The 15369-nt window shown below is 45.4% G+C and overlaps 1 protein-coding gene across 1 annotated transcript in view; it reads left to right on the plus strand.

The window, feature by feature from the left end:
- Window positions 1-418: 418 nt before the first annotated feature.
- The window catches only part of MAN1A1 (mannosidase alpha class 1A member 1), a 151808-nt gene continuing 136857 nt past the window's right edge, over window positions 419-15369 (plus strand). The window contains exon 1 of the mRNA XM_059828836.1: window positions 419-1012. Within this exon, the coding sequence (XP_059684819.1) occupies window positions 419-1012 (594 nt within the window). The remainder of the gene's footprint in view (window positions 1013-15369) is intronic.

The raw sequence follows: 15369 nt of genomic DNA on the forward strand, positions 1-15369 counted from the left end.
GCTCGGCACCGCGGGAGGGCGGCGGAGCGGCGGCGCCCGCGCCCCGCCCGCGCCCCGCCCCCCCCGCCATTGGGCCGGCGGCGGCCCCGGCCCGCCCCGCCCCGCCCCCGACTGCCCGGCAGTTCCGCGCGGGCGGAGCGGGGAGCGGCACCCGCGGCGGCGGCGGCCCGGCAGCATGCGCTGGAGCTGACAGCGCCCGCCCCGCAGACGCCGAGCGCTGCCGGCGGGGAAGGGAAAAGTTGCCGCGTCCGCCCGGGGAAACTTTGTGCCGCCGAGGCGGGGAGGGGGCGGCCGAGCCGAGCCGAGCCGAGCCGAGCCGAGCCGTCCGGTCCGGTGCGGTCCGGTCCGGTGCGGTGCGGTCCCTGCGCGGCGGCAGCGGCGGGGCGCGCTGCGCCGCTGCTGAGGCGGCGCGGGGGCCATGCCCGCCGCCAGCCTGCTGCCGCTCTTCGGTAGCGCGGCGGGGCCGGGGGCGCTGGGCGGCCCCGCGGGCGGCGGCGCAGGCGGCGGGGGCAGGAAGGCGGCGGGCCCCGGCGCGTTCCGGCTGACGGAGAAGTTCGTGCTGCTGCTGGTGTTCAGCGCCTTCATCACCCTCTGCTTCGGGGCCATCTTCTTCCTGCCCGACTCCTCCAAGCTCCTCAGCGGCGTCTTCTTCCACTCGGCCGCCCTGCAGCCGCCGCCGCCGCCGCCCGGCGGGCAGCCCCGCGCCCCGCCGCAGCCCGGGGACGGCCCGGCGGCGGCGGCGGCGGCCGCGGGCGGGGCGGGCAGCCTGGAGCGGATCCGCGCGGACCACGAGCGGGCTCTGCGGGAGGCCAAGGAGACGCTGCAGAAACTGCCCGAGGAGATCCGCAGGGACATCCGCCAGGACAAGGAGAAACTTCTGCAGGACGCCCGCGGCAGGAAGGAGGCGGGCGCCCCCGGGCTGCCCCAGCGCCTCTTCCGCCAGCCCGTCGGCGCCGTGGGGCAGGAGCCCGCCGACCCCGCCGTCCGGCAGAGGAGGGCCAAAATCAAAGAGGTGAGTGGCGGCGGCCGGTCCCGCTCCTGGGGACGCGCCTCGGCACCCCCGCGCGGGGCAACAGGTCGCTGGCGGCGGGGTAGGCGGGAGCTCTGAGCCCTCCTGCCTCCTACCCCCCCCCCCCCCCGCGGGAGGGGGTCTTTCCGGCCGGCCCTCGCTCGGCAGCCGCCGCGCAGGTCGGCTTCGTCGCCCGCGCTTGCACCCTCGCAGCCCGCGGTGCGTCCCGCGCCCCTGCGCGGCCGCGGAGCGAGCGCTGCCTCCGCACCCGCCGCTGCCGCCGCCGGGCGCGCTCCGTGCCGGCTGCGCCTCCCGCCCGACGTTGCCGGCCTCCCCCAGCTGTTGCACCGAAACCCGGGGAGGAAGCAAAGCCCGGCGAGCGGCAGCAGGCTGCGGCGCGCCTCTGGGGGAGCCGGGCGAGGGCTGGGGGCAGCGGCACCGGGGGGGAAAAGCGACGCCCGGCAGCCCTGTCGCGACGCGGGTCCGCCTGCGCGCCCCGTGGGGCATCCCGGGCTCGGCCGCCGCTGGGTGCGCGGCGGGTGTCTCCCCGGGGTGCGGGGGCCGGCGGTCTCCCCGTGCCGCACTGGTGGCAGAGGAGGAGTTACCCCGTGCCCCGCTGCGCTGGGCTGTCCTGCGCTGGCCGAGCGGGTGCGTTTCCGAGTGCGAGGTGCGGGTGTTGGGCAGCGCTTCAGAGATGTCGCGATCTGACTCGGATTCGTGCTGTTCACTCCTCTGTGATACCGGCTGTCTAAAGAGTTGAGGGTATTTGGCAAAATACAGTCGATGTAGGTTATGGCGGTAAAGCATCTGAGCTGTAATGTGTTTTGACAAATTCCCTCAACTGTCTTGTTTGTTCGTGCTGCTTGGTTGGTTCAGGTACCGTTTTAAAGTCCTTCCCTACAGAAATTCTCCAGGCTGTGTATAGGTAAGACTACCGTGACAGGATCCTCTGACAGAAGAAGAATTTCCTTGATCATATAGTTCAACTTCCCGTCACTACTGGCCGGTTTGTTTATCGAGCTGACAGTTTCAGCTGCCTGCAGAGATTAGGGTTTATGAATTAATTAGTAGCATACGTTTCCTGTTCTGTGGTGATGGAAATGAGACAGGAGTGAGACTGTAACTACTGAGTATTTCTGTGTTTGTGAAGCATCGTTAGCCTTATTTGGACTGATTTATTTTTATTACATGTTTGTACAGAGCGGTCTGAAAAGCGAGCCCTGACATCACACGGAGCACCAGATAATAAGCTCTCACAAATCTCTAGTTGTGTTCTGTGCTCTGGAGTCCTTGCATCAGTTTAACTATTTTAGCAAACTGTGCAGCAGTCATAAGCAGTAAATACCAATGCAAAGGTATTTTGAGGGGAGAAACTCTCAGGAGTGCACGCTACAGACCACATCTTGGTGTGCAGAGACTGTGTTCTCTTCTGTTTTAGTCATACAGCCTCTCTGAGGCATACAGAACAATTAGAAATACCAGGAAACTCTTTTCCCAGTTACCCTGAATTGCCATGTGGAAGTATTTAGAAGTAATGAGGCTCCAGACCTTGATGTACGTGATCCTGTAGTATAGAGGACTGCAACAAGTACATAACCAGGAGAAAGAAGATAAAACTTAAGTATACTGCTTTTGCTGGTCCCACTCTGTGCCAGCTAGTCCAAGTCATCTTTTATTACATATGGATACTCCTGTGGATGTGTGCATATATTTGTATGGTTGTGTATATATGTACATACATACGTACCACAGCATCTCTTCGATTTTTCTTCCTCCCTTTCCATTCCATCACTCTTCTTTCTCACCACTTCTACACAGGAGCCACTGACAGCACAGTAACTCCCCAAACCAGATTTTTGGCCATGTAGGCATAGGAGATGGCAGAGAGACTGCACTTAGTTTCCAGATCTTTATTTTTCCTTCGTAACTCAGTACAATTCCTCAGTACTATGTGTTGTTTATGGGAGTTTCCTTTCCTCCTGATTCAGTATGTGACTGTAACATGTTGTTTACTTAATTACTCTTGCATTTTTGCAGTACCTTGACTGGTTCGATTTTTCTTTTTTAAAGAATGCTTCCTTTTTTTTTCTTTCTTCTCCCTCACTGTAAAACAGTGTTTCCTATTCTGTGTTAACTTGCTTCACGTTGTTTCATGTGTTGGCTTTTGTGTTGCTTTTCTCTCTGTCTTTGCAAGCTCTTACCCACTTTTTTATGTTGATACTTCACTGTCAAGCTGGAATTCTAACCTGCAGTCTTTTTAGAAATAGTTTTAAATTGTAACTTTTTAAAGCGTGAACTTTTGTAGTACACTGTACATGCACAGAAACTGGAATTATCCTTTAAAGCTCCTCCCCTTGTGCCTGGTGGCTGCATGCTGGAGCTGCAAAAGTAAAGAACCTTTCTGCTTTCATACCCTTTTGAGCCTGGAATTTGAGTCCGAATTGCATGATGTACGTTGTATACATAGAACTCAAAATTTGAAGCTATTCCTGTGGATATTTCTAATAGAAGGAAGCAGGCTGTTTTAAAGGAGAAGAATGCCAAGAAATGAGGTTGTTCTTCCCTGCGTTTCTGTCCTGGAAGAGCTCTGTATCATCATTGTGCAGATATAAAGCTGAGGGGGGAGAGAGCTTAGAGATGTTTTGTTCATTTACTGTTTTAAATTTCAAGTTGAAATAAGTGTTTAGAAATCTAGCCGGTACTAATATGGTTTACGATCACAAAACAATAAAATGCCATGACTTTATAGCATTTCTTAATGAGGTTTTTTTATAGAAATTTTAACCATTTTTTCTATGGCATGCTTTTTTGTATTTAAAAAAAAGTGAAACTTACTTACAGGTGGGAGTATAAAGATTCTTTAAATTTATTTAGTATCAAACCCAGCATAATATGACAAATAACTAGAAAAATAAGTTGCCAGAAGCTTATCGAGCAAGTAAAAGACTTGTGGAAACACGGCGAAGTGGCGACTGTGTTGCTGTCGCTGCCTTCCGCTCTGCCAGAACGATACGGCTGCTCTCAAGGTCTGTGTGTGGTAACTGTCCCGCTGTGCTACCCCCACAGGGCCTGCCTGTGTGCAGGTGTGCCCGTACGGGTGAGGGATGTGGGCTAAAGACTAGAGATACTAACGGGTGCTGCGATATTCTGCTGTTTCTCTTCTGATGATGAGTTACAGGCAAACTCAAAAGAAAGAGAGTCTGGCAGTACTGCCGGCAGTGGGGTTTGCCCAGTACTTCCTGTTGTAAAACTGCTGTCAGTTGCTTGCGGCTGCTGAATTGTTTACTGGCTGGCCGAACGTGGCCTGCTCTGAGCGTCTTCCTCATGCCAGATGCTGCAGGAAGGCTTGAGCAAAGAGGCACAGCTGCTTTCGAGTACAACAGCATACTTGTACTTTGTCAGAACTTGAGTTCTTTGGGCCGTTCCACTGATGCTCTGGTGTCTCCATGACTTTGGGCAGAGTCTGGGTACCTGGTACCCCTCATGCTGGTCTCTGTTTCCATGTCCTGATAGGAGCCCCAGACTGTGAATGAGGAAGTTGTAATTTGTATTCTTGCTCTTGCACTCATTGATTTGGTAGGTGGCTCCTCTTTTGAGCAATTACCTCCTGTGATATCTGTTCCCCATCTGTAAAAAAGGGAGAGTGGAAGGCAGTGATGGGTCTGTTCCACTCAAGCTGAAAGTCTTCCAGTCTCTTCTCCTGTCACTGTTGGTTGTAGCTGGACATCATTAATTCTGATGTCCAGGGATGACTTGCAGGTGCATAGGCAGTTTGGAAAAGGTGACAGCTTGATATGAACAAAAGAAGTGATTCAAAGAGGACGGTAATAGTGGGGACAGGCTATGGAGGCAGGAGATGCACTGTTTCGATTAGGGAAACCTGACTTTGAATCTTTTTCAAGTCTCATTCCTCTCTCTTAAAAAAAGTAAGTGATTGAATTATTAAAGTATGAAGAAAATAGCAAAAACTGAACTCTTTTTATTTCAGAGGAAAAGAGTAGAAAACGATGAATGAGCTAGCTCAGGTACTAGAAGCAATATAATCACGTTAGTGCAGTGCTCTGCCCAGGCTAATTAATCCTGCTGAACAGCAAGCTATTGGTGTTGGTAGAGCACCATACTAATGCAGCTGTGCTGCTCTTGTACAGGGTAGCTAGCTTGGAAACTACACGCTATTGTTCGGAGCTGTTTGGACATGTTTTCAGGATAAAAGCCTCCTTGGTAAACTGGAATTGATGTCCAAAGAGCATGATCACGTAGTGCCCCAAATACTTGCATAACTCTCAACTGTTGCAGTCATCTAGTAGAAGTCCTTCAGAGGAGAATTTTATTCACTGATTCTACAGCCATTCCTGAGCACTAGTCCTTTGAGCTCAATGGGGCAATGGTTGCAAGTCAACAAAACAGACTCCGCAGCTGAAAATTACTTCACGCTGTGTTTCTATAAAGAACTGAATTGAGGTTGCATTGGCAGTGTGAATTCTGGAGCTTCCTAGGCCCTCAGCATTCATTTTGTTTGTTTAATTGTTTTCTATGGTGTCTTTTATGCGATTTAGTTGGAAGTCATTAGGTTAAGCAAGAAGTCTCAGTAATGTTGCAGGGAAGTTCAGAAGTATCTGGAGGAAAGAAAGCTTGTGAGCGTGGAAATAAAGCACTAATCAGATCTAATACACACTTGACACAGCAGCACTTGGGTGTAATCAGAACTCTCTGGTAACAAGGAGGAGTGATAGTAAAATTATAGGAGGTGGCTTGCAGCTGAAGAAGGGCGGTCGTCCCCTTGTGCCTTACTGCGTGCTTCCATTGCTTGCTTTCTTACTGCCTGGTATCCTGGTGCTGCTGCTCGGGGGGGTCCAGTGCCTGGATGAGGGGAGATTTATTTCCTTTTGATGATTTTTATGAGGCAAGGTGGGCTCACTAATACTTGTTGCTGTCAAAAGAAGAGGGGAAGTCTCTTCTTGCCACTTCTGACTGCCTGCTCCGGCTGTCTACTTTGCATTAATTCCACTGTAGCCCTTCATAAGCTGCTTCAGCTCACTAAACCAGGAGAAAACTGCCAGAGCAAAAGAAGTTGGATAGTTTTCTGCCAATTTGGTGAGTTGAAGGCCTTAATGGAAGGGCTGACTTGGTGCTAGTTTTGGCTGTGATGAGGGAACAGTACTGTGTGGATGAAAGAGGTACGAAACCTCTTTCAGTAGCCTTGTTTTAGGAGCTGGTGTCTGATCTTCTGGCCTAGCTCCTCCATTAAAATTGAATCTCCAAAATGTGACATGTGCAGAGCAAAGGTTCAATCTACTGTAATAACCTTCTGTAGCAGGCTGAAGTGCTGTGCATCAGCAGACTGTTACCTCCCAACCCCTTTTCTCAGAACAGAAAAGGGGAAAAGAAGCAGTGGCAGCTGAAGCCCCATCTCCAGTAGACCAAAATTCAGCATGGCTTGTACTGGGAGGAAGGTTGTGGGAGCCTTCATAGGAGGGGGAGGGAAAGAGTTAAAATGCAGCTGTGGAAGTACTGAGTGGTTTGGGTTTCAAACAGAAAAAGCCACCTTCCCTGATGGTACATTTCTTTAAGAACAAGATACAGTGGAAGGAAAGGAATTGGCATGTGATGAGTAAGCAATGTCATGATTACTGGACACGTGCTGATGGTGCAATGCATTGCAAAAGAAGTTTTCTTAAGGTACTTTGTGACCTTAGTGCTGACATCTTGTAGCTGTCATTCAGTTTGTCGAAGGAGTTTAAAATGAATCTTGGCTTCCCCCCCCCCCCGAAGCTTTATTTACCTATGTATAATCGTCAGTATTTTTGTATCTCTAGCTCTTTTTGAGTGTTTTGCAGTGCTTTCCTTCATGCTAAATACTGTTGGGGTTTGGGGTTTTTTTTGGTAATGGTTTTATAAAAGACACTAAGGAGGTGAATTAAATGCCTAAATACAGGGAGTCAAATGTGGTGGATAGGTAGGTACCTTATACCCCTAAGTTAAGGGCATCCTTACAGAGCTCACATACGTTTCTCTCTGGGTTTGTTGAGAGATCTGTGCTCTTGTGAAGTGGCAGCTGGAGGTGGCAGGGGTTATCTTACGCCATCTAAAATGTCACAAAACAGTGAGCTAAATTGCTTGCTTAGGAATAATGGCACTACAGGATGCAGAGAATCATAGAATAGTTTGGAAGGGACCTTTAAAGATCATCTAGTCTAACACCCAGAGAAGCTTCATCTGAGTTACTAAGAGTATGATTCAGTGACTTTGTTGAGCAACCTCTTGTTTCTGTCACTTGTCAGACCCTATGTAGAGCCAGTTCAACTTGCCAACCAGACCGAAAGCTACCCCTGCTTTTGTTGGGTTCGTGGCCTGGTGTGGCGTAGGGAGCCAAAATGGCTTAGTGGAGGTCTGAGCACAGTGGAAGAAGTGGACCCCACTAAGCTAATGCATTTGAAAGGAGAGCAAAGTGGAGGAGAATGGGACTAACATAAAAGACATGAAATAGGGTATGCCTTTGCCAAATTAATGTTCTTTCTGATGGGAGTGCTTAAGGTCTTTTCAGGGGAGGACATGGCTGCAGGTGAGTTGCTTCAGCTGCCTTTTTTTGAGAACCTGGCAGCCTCTTCTCAGTCAAATGACTTGAAGTTTCTGCCAAATCTGTCTGATTTGAACTTCGGTCATGAGATGGAGGGATGTCTCAGTATGTGGCTGTGCGCATATTTGACCGGAATACAGTGTGTTCCTGTTGCTAGTTCATGGTTTTTCAGCCTTACACCTGTTTTCTGTGAGCTAAGAAGAATATTTAATTTTCTTGGTCTATGTTCTCAGCAGGTAAATTTAACAAAACTAACTGAGTGTCCTATGTAACTGGATCCTCAGAATTGTGAGGAAAATGAAAAGGCTTTAAATGTTCACTGGAAAACATCTGGCTTTCACAAAAAAATCAAGCACATGATTAATTCTTTAACTGAAAACCCACGTGTGCATTTTATATAAAGGCAAAACCTAAATTCCAGACACACAGGACTCTTTTCGTGAAAGCTAAATAAGGTGATATAAAGACATGAGGTAAAGCTTAAAACGGAATGTCTCCTGCGTTTTGGCAAAAATTATATTCTCATGGTGATGATTTCATATTTAATGTTAGTATAGCAGCCTATGGCAGACATTTAATATAAATAAATAGAGTAAATCAAACGTTGGTGAGTAGAGTTGCTTAAGGCTGTAGTGGGCAAACTGAAAAATTCCACCTGTTTATTAAAATCTACTGCTAAGGCCAAAAAATGTCTTATCTCATTCAGGGAGAAAATAAGAGTGGTAGAGAGCCAGGCTTTGATAGCTTCTTTGAATCTTAATGTAAGCACAGGACTATGAAAAGGAAATCATGGACAGACAGGAGACAGCATGTCTTGTGGAAGGTAATTAATGTCATTACAGAAGCACTTTTATGACTGTTGAATGGACAGACCTTTTCTTAAAGCTATCTGAAAAATACTGCTGTAAGAATTGTTCAGTGTGTTAACTTTCTGTTTGGTTGGTTTGGGGTTTTTTTCCTAGCTTGGGGAGGCAGCATAGGTGTAAATTTCTGCAGTTTTCATCTTAAATAGAGTATCTTAACAAGTAGGTCCTTTATTTACAAATAATAAATTTGTCTTCCTAACTTATTTGGCAGACTAAGAGTCTTAATACTTTGGCAAAGTGGCTTTGATTCAGTGTTTGCTGCTGTCTAATGGTGCAGCACTTCTCTGGTGATAAACTGCTGCCTGAGATGGTACGGAGATGATGAAACACTTTGGTTGTGTGCTTCTCTGGTAACAAATTCAACCATTCAGATGTGTCTGCATAAAGTATGTTTTAGACATTCAGTTTTGAAGGATTTTGTGGTCTATTTCTAAGTTATTTCTAGAACTGTCATTTTACAAATGAAGAAGATAATTGTTTAGGTGGGTCTATAAATTAAGCGATATGGGCAGTGTACCAGATACTCAATATACTGGTTCCTTCTTTTGTGTGAAAGTCTTTTATCCACAAAATTTGTTTAGGTTTTTTTTTTGCTTGTTTCTTTTTAAGCATGTGATATAAAGAACGTGTGCACACTTCTAAGAAGCATCTCTGTTTTTCTGTTTTCCATGACTTTTTATAATTGGGTCTGCAAGTCTGTCCTGAAAACATAATTGGTGAGTAATAAAGCACATGCTTGCCTGAACCAGATGAAAAGAAACCTTTTACAGAATGGTAGTTAAGTTGCTGTTATATTGCAGTGCTCGGCAGCCTTGCCTGCAGAGTCCAGAAGACTTTACCCTCATGAGAAAGCAGTTTGATTTTCCAGGGGTGAGAGGGGTCTAGCTGTTGCTGTGTGCTGGGCGAAGGCTCTTACCCACACTGCCTGGTCTCTAGCCTGAGTGTGTCAGCTCACTAGGGCCAGTTTAAACCTGAGTTTTGGAGCCTGGTTCATGGCTGAACATGGGCAGCTCTGGTTTGCCACTGAACTGCTGCTAATCACGCTGTTTATTGCAGGCGGAGGCTAAACCTGAGATTCCCTCGTTCTGTGTTTAGGTCACTAGCTGTAAGCTTTTTAAGCAGCACTTGAAATCAAATGCTCTGGTTCAGTGCTGTTTTGGAGGAAGGCAAGTAGGGTGGTAAAACTCCCAGTTTGCCTTTCTTGCATTTGAAATCTTCAGTTTGAACTCTGTTGTAACCAAGAAATGCTTGTACGAAATAGCATGACAGCTTGCTATAACTCTATAGTAAGCTGATTAGATTTTATAGCTGGTGTTTATGAAGATACAGGTATTGCTCATTCTGATGCCTCTAATTTTAAAAGCTTTTCAAACAGATTGGATGAGCACATAACCTGCTGTTACATTCTTACAACTGTTAAACATTCACAGCCCTTGTGGGAACACTGAGGTATGCAGTCTCTTATGCAAATTTAACTACAAGTGTAAAATCTACTTTCATTTGTCCTCCCACTCCCTCTTGGAAACTATATGTACCTTGGCTTTTAAATTGTCTTAGGAATAAAACAAGTGAATGGAAGTCTGACTTCTAAGAAACTTGGGCCTTTTTTTTTTTTTTTTCTTAATGCAAATCTCTAAAGGTAAGAAAAGACATGAAGATCGGAAGAGATGGTAGGCAATATTGAGCAGGGGACTAAAATGGTGCTGTGCAATGGATGAGCTGATGACTATGGAACATCTGGCTGTTAAGACTTCCTGTGTGCATCTCAAAAATTATTTCAGAAGAATCAACTTTTTTCTCTGATGCTGGGCAGAAACAGAGGTTGCAATTTTAATGTAAAAACATGTAGCTTTGCACTTCTCATGTGAAGATATATATTGCTGGCATTTGTTAGAGGCAGTACTGTGTATTGTTCATATGAATAAAGTAGAAAGGAAAAAATGTCTGATACTTTTTTCCAGAATTTTACATAATCTGACTTGCGTAGGGGTGATCTTACCTTGGCAACTTAAACCTTCTTTTTCAATTATTTATTCAAAGTCAGTATTTGCTTTTAAAACACTGCAATAAATTGCATTAGATCAGTGTGGCTTGTTTCTTTAATTAGTATTCAGACCACTGTGAGGCTTTTTTTTTTACAGTATCTGCATATTTTTCTTTCACTTAGTCCACTGCATAATAAACATCTCTGTGCCTTTTGAAATTTCTTTTGTTCAGGGACTGCTTTCTTCCAAGGAAATAGGAGGTAGCTCCTGTGAAAGCAGAATGTTTTTTTTTTAGCTTGGTATTCTTTTAAAGTGTAGTGCTTAAGGAGATAGTAATTTTAGTATTCACTGATACACACATGCAGATGCAGACCCAGTCTTTAATTCCACTGTCAGTTTTCTCGCTGCCTTTGAGCACTGACATCTGTTGGTGCACTGAATGGTGATACTAATGATAAAGCTTTGCCTATACTGCTGTCTGTAGGGAAATCTGCTGCTTGTTACGATGGTTATAGTTCTCCACCCATCTGTGATTTTGAGAATTGCACTTTACATTTTGTGTTGGACCTAGATAGTAATACTAGATTGTTTAAACTAAAGCTTAAAGAAGAGAAATAGATGTTAATCATTTGCAGTGATGGATATCTGCTCCCCCCCCCCCCCCATGCAACAGAAACCCCAATTACCATTTAGAGAGTAGAAGGGTTATACACATTACATATTTAAAAAGTCGTAATACTTCAAAGCTGAATGCTGCTTTCTTTGTTCTGGTGAGATCGTCTGAAGAATCACCATGGGAAAAACTATGTTATGTAAAGACAAACTGCAAGTTGACTAATATTTTTGTCTTATTTCTGTAAAGGTCTAGAGTAAGCATGGCACTGAACCTGAACTGACTCTTCATAGAAATATATGTGATCTTGTCAAGGGCTGAAGTGACATCACAGATCAAGAAGGGCATTTCAAAAAATGACCTTTCTGAAGAAAAGCCCATAAGTCTCTTTGTGCAGTTTCTTTAAAAAAAAAAAATCACTGTATTCATATATTGAGACAGAGATGTATTCGTATCTCTCTCCATATATATGTTTTACATAAGAGCCAAATATATTGTACAATTGGTAAATGATAAATTCGGTTGTCTGTAACCGAAGATGTAGTTTGTTGGGGGCAAGCTCTGATCTGAATAAACACCTTGAAAAAAGTAAAAGGCATAGTTGTTTGTTTTTTTTTTTTAACCAGTAGCCATCTAAATGGAGAAGAGAATTATACATATGCTGCAAGCAAAATCCAGAACATTAGGATGGAGCAAAGAAATCCTTGTATTTCGATAATCAGTTTTGCTCAACTTATTTTTTTATTATATAAATCTAAACCTCGCAGAAAGTAGATGCTCTGTGAGAAAGTTTTCAGACTTCATGCTTTCATATGCAGCCTGATCATCTCAAAGCAGTATGGAGACATTGTTGGTCTGCATTTATGCATACTGTAGTCTGTTTGTTCTTTCTCCCAACCTTCTGCTTACCATATGATTTTGTCGTTGTGAAGGAGAGAGATTCAGACTCACCACTGGACCTCTGGAGGCCTGATCTCTTGCTTAGAGCAGGGCTGACTTCAAAGTTAAAATCAAGTTGCTCAGAGTCTTGTGCACTCAAGTGTGTAAAATCTCTGCAGGTGGAGATCCTGCAGCCTGTTTGGACAAACATATTCCAGTGTTTGAAGACCCTTATTGTAGGGTTTTCTAATTATCATTGTATGTAGTTAGAATTTCTGTTGCTGCAACTTTTGACCACTGCCTTTTCTACTTCCATCGTGCACCACTGAGAAGAGCTTGACTACCTTTTCTCTGTGGGCACCTGCTAAGTCATTAAGAAGCCTTCTCTTCTCTAGTCTGAAAAAAACCCAGCTCCATCTATCTCTTCTCGTATGTCATGTGTTCTCGATTTTTTTTTTTTTTTTTTTTTTAATCTGTAATTGGTACAAGGGAGCTGAAAACCAAGATCAGGGTTCCTATTTGAGGCATCAGGAATGTTGCATAGAAAGTGTTAATTGCCTCCCATCACTAGCAAGCACTCTTGCTAATGCAGACCACTATACAGTTAGCCTTCATCACTGCATGGATGCCTTGCTTACTTGTGTTCAACAGGTTGTCCACCAGGACCCCCAGGACGTTGTTGCAAAGCTGTTTTCTAGCCTGTAAATTCCTATCATGTACTGTGGCATGAGATTATTCCACATTAGGTATAACATTTTTGCATTTGCTTTTATTCAGCTTCACGGGGCTTGTCAGCTCACTCCTCCAGATTGTTGAGGTCCTTCGGGTGGAAGCCCTACTCTCCAGTTTCTTGATTGCTGGAGTTTGGTGTTACCCGTGAAGTTGGTGAGGGTGTGTTCTGCTCTGTTGTTCAGATTAACCCCAGAGAAGTGTCACTGGTAGCTAGCTACTAGTTAGACTTTGACCTGTTTACTGTTGTCTTGAGCTTGCCAGTCCAGCCACTTTTTTCATCAACCTTGTTGACCATCTGTGCCTTTTTGGCTGCCATAGGGCTAAGGGGGACTGTGTCAAAAAGCATGCGAAAGTCAAGGTAAATTATGTCCGCTGCTCTGTCCTTATCCACAGAGCCAGTGGCTTCATCATAAGTAACTAAGTTGGTTGAGCACATTTTGCCTTTGGGAAATTATGCTGTTTGCAAAGGTGTTTCTGTCCTTCATGTTCCTGGAAATAGATGCAAGGAGGATTTGCTCCATTTTCTTCCCAGGGTTTCAACTAAGGCTGACTGGCCTGTAGTTCCCTGGATCTTCTTTCTTGCTTTTTTCCTCAGCTACCAGGCATCTCCTTTGGTCACTACAGCCTTTCAAAGGTGATCTAGAGAGGCCTTGCAATGACATCAGCCAACTCCCTCAGCACCATCAGAAGCATCTCATCTGGTCCCATGGACTTGTGTATGTTCATTTTCCTTAAGTACTCCATCCCTAACTTCATCTTCATTTACCTGACGTCTTTCCCCGGGCCCTTGCCACTAAGCCCCGTGAATACGCCTGGCCGGTGAAGACCAAAGCAAAAAAGTCTGACTGCTTGAGCCTTTTCACGTCCTTTGCCACTGGTTTTCTCAGCCTGTTGAGCAGCAGGTCCCTGTTCTGTTTGGTCCTCCTTTTGCTGCTGATGTACCTGTAGAGGCCAGTCCTGTCCTGTGGCAGTTTCCAGCTGAGCTTTGGCTTTCTCTCCCCTCCAGTACTTCTATATTGCCGTGGGGCAGCCCCTGCCCACTCCCCCTCCGTGAGCTTCCCTTGGGCTTGGGCTCAGACGGGTGCTCCCCATGCAGCCACCCTGGTCTCCTGCCGTGGGCTGCTCTCATGCTTGAAGATCAACAAGGTCTCCTGGGTGCCTTTGCCCTATGGGGAACTCTCCCATGGGATCCCGTGGGTCAGGTCCCTGAACAAACTGAGCTTGTTCCCCTGGCGTCCAGGGTCTTTATTACTAGTCTTCCTCAGTTCCTTCAGGATCTTAAACTCTCCTGTTTAGCATTTAAACGGGCTTGGGGTTTAGACTTTTCTCATTCGTGCATTAATTGTGAGCTTTTACTATGGGAGGTGGGGCGGTGGAGGAAAAGGACGCATAGACTTTCCTGGCTAATTTGTACCTGTGCTGCCTCTCTCAGCTTCATTAGGGAAGCCCAGCAGGCAACTGCATGTTAACTCAGCGGGTATTTTGAAATTTTTAAAAGTAAGGAAATGTTCACTGGACAAACAGATATGGTTAACATAGGGAATTCCCATTTGAATTTTTGAAACACAAGCTATTGATGGAAAACAAAACTCTTAGTTGCAGCTTTTGCCACTTTTGTGGGTGTAAATGGGTTACTAGCATACTGACACGGGCTGGGAGACAGGGCATCGAAGACTTGTGCTGTTTTGAAGCGTGTTTCCTCTGCATACCTCTGATCAAAATATCAATCATCCGATGTTTATACATTGCAAATACAAAACTAAGGATATGAAAGCTAGTATAGTGTCAGTTAAAGTTGAGAAGTTCAAAGTTTGAATTGTAACTGAAATGGATACCACTGAATTAGATTTAAATCACAGTTCTGTTTGATTTCTTTCTTAAGGGTCTAATATAATGTGAAGCATTTAAAATTAGCAAATACTTATTGCTAGCTTACAAACTTGTATTTTTTGATTAAATTTCCATCTGTTTTGTGTGACTTATTCCGTGGTTTACAGCAGGCACTGTAAATATTTTTACAGTAGAGTTGTACTATTGCACTGCCCTACCAATTCATGAGAGTCCAACTCTTCAGCATTGGGTTTTCTGTCACTTTTGACATCACAAAGAGATCTGGCTTTACAGAAGCTTGGTTTTGAAAATGAAGTCTGTCTTTATGCAGCCTCATGCTCAGCATCCAAACTCACTAGTCACTTCTAAGAGGGTAAGTTTCCAGCATTATAGCAACACATGAGGATCCGTTCAATTTGACATGCCTATGCTGATGTTGTGATGTGAGAAGCAAAGCTCTTTTCAGCTATAGCAGGGACTATATAATGTTCCTTTTGCCCCAACTTTATGATCCTTTGTTATGGGAACTGTGATCACCCATAGTTTTTATTTGGCACTTAGAGCAAAGGTGTGAAAAGGTAGCTGTAAAACCTACATGAGTACTTTTGGTGGGAATAAGTTTGAGGAAAGGGCCTCCTGAGTTTTGGAAAGGAGTCAAGCTTGTTTTAATTTTCATTAGACCTTTTTTCCTTAAATTTTCTACTAAGTTTGTGTATGGAGGTTTCATTTCATCAAGAAAGTAAGTTATTTTGAATCTTGTTTAGCAATCCACAGTGTGACCAGTGGCTGTGTTTTAACTTTTACATTTTTGATCTGTGACTTGAAGTGAAAATTCACCATTTCATTTTCCAGTGTAAAGCAGGTTCTGTAGTCTAAGC

Source organism: Gavia stellata, chromosome 2 (genome assembly GCF_030936135.1).
Source record: "Gavia stellata isolate bGavSte3 chromosome 2, bGavSte3.hap2, whole genome shotgun sequence".
In the NCBI taxonomy this organism is placed as follows: Eukaryota; Metazoa; Chordata; class Aves; order Gaviiformes; family Gaviidae; genus Gavia; species Gavia stellata.